Source organism: Cyprinodon variegatus, unplaced genomic scaffold (assembly GCF_000732505.1).
Source record: "Cyprinodon variegatus isolate N-32 unplaced genomic scaffold, C_variegatus-1.0 Scaffold348, whole genome shotgun sequence".
Lineage (NCBI taxonomy): Eukaryota > Metazoa > Chordata > Actinopteri > Cyprinodontiformes > Cyprinodontidae > Cyprinodon > Cyprinodon variegatus.
Genome location: NW_015150801.1, coordinates 207503 through 208637, shown reverse-complemented (window position 1 = coordinate 208637; position 1135 = coordinate 207503). Strand labels below are relative to the sequence as shown.

The following is a 1135-nucleotide window of genomic DNA, read 5'->3' as shown; positions in this document are numbered from 1 at the left end:
GGTCAATAAAGAACAAGCATCGGAATCATAGAGAGAAAAAAAATGGTACTGGAACATCTCTAATCAGATGCGCACATTGAGGCCACACAGCAATGTTAAAGGAAAAGTCCGGTCAGCAAAGAATGATCAGTGGATCCTTATCTAGAACTAAAACTAATACGTTAGCAGTGATTTAATGAATTTAGCATTAATCAGTAAAGATATGCAATCACAGAGTCTGGGAGCGGCCATTTTTGCCCAAATATAGAAAAAAGCTGTTTTCCAGTTCTCTGTATTATGGAACTAAATTTGAGGAAAAAACTGTTTCTTGTTTTTCCATTGTTGGTTGAAAAATCAATGATACAGATTCAAAATGATACAGAAAAAAAAAAAAGTTATTGGTCTAATTGATTTAGTTTATGTTTCATTTTAGCGCTGCATAGATTTTTCCGGTGAGCTGGGAATGCGTGAGCAGTGTGCGTTTGTGCAGGCCGCAGCAGGAGGCTGTACACCTTTATTAACTGTAAATAAAAACACTTGGTAACGTAAGAAAATGTTTATTTAAAAAAAGAAGAGGTGTTCATTCAGTTACAGTGATTTTTAAGAGTTTGATGCATTCCAACAGAAGGTGCAGAATCTAAGACACTGAAGACAAAGGGAACAACAACCACGATCGGCGACGTGAGGTTAAAGTTGAAGGCACGAATTCAGGCTTTAGAAGAGGTCATCAGTAGGGGTCATTGAAGGGGTAGAAAGGATGTCCTGCATCCCGGGGAACCCGCTTTCCTTCCACCTGGAGCAGAGAAAAGCAAAGTTAGCGCTCGTCTTTCCACGGGTTAAACCTCTCAGGCTTTGGCCCTGACCTCGGTTCTCACACACTGAATACAAACACTTTTAAGGACTTTCCAGAACCTGTTTTCTGAAATTCAAGGCTCATATGCAGCAGCTTTTGCCTCCTATCTGTAGCTACATTTACAGTGATGGGAATAAGTGTTACACGCAACCTTCGCCTCATTCATAAAACTGTCAAGTTTGTCTTAATTCCTAATGCACTTATTCTGTTAGTCCAATAAACCTCAATTCAATAGTGAAATATTATTGTGTCTAGGGCTGCAACTAACGATTATTTTAAAAATCGATGAATCGGACGATTATT

At 38.9% G+C, this 1135-nt stretch overlaps 1 protein-coding gene across 3 annotated transcripts in view; it reads right to left on the bottom strand.

The window, feature by feature from the left end:
- Positions 1–522: 522 nt before the first annotated feature.
- The window catches only part of akr1a1 (aldo-keto reductase family 1, member A1 (aldehyde reductase)), a 12297-nt gene continuing 11684 nt past the window's right edge, over positions 523–1135 (bottom strand). For all 3 annotated transcript variants that reach the window (XM_015385772.1, XM_015385771.1, XM_015385773.1), the window contains exon 9: positions 523–772. In XM_015385772.1, the coding sequence (XP_015241258.1) occupies positions 707–772 (66 nt within the window). In that variant the 3' untranslated portion in view covers positions 523–706. The remainder of the gene's footprint in view (positions 773–1135) is intronic.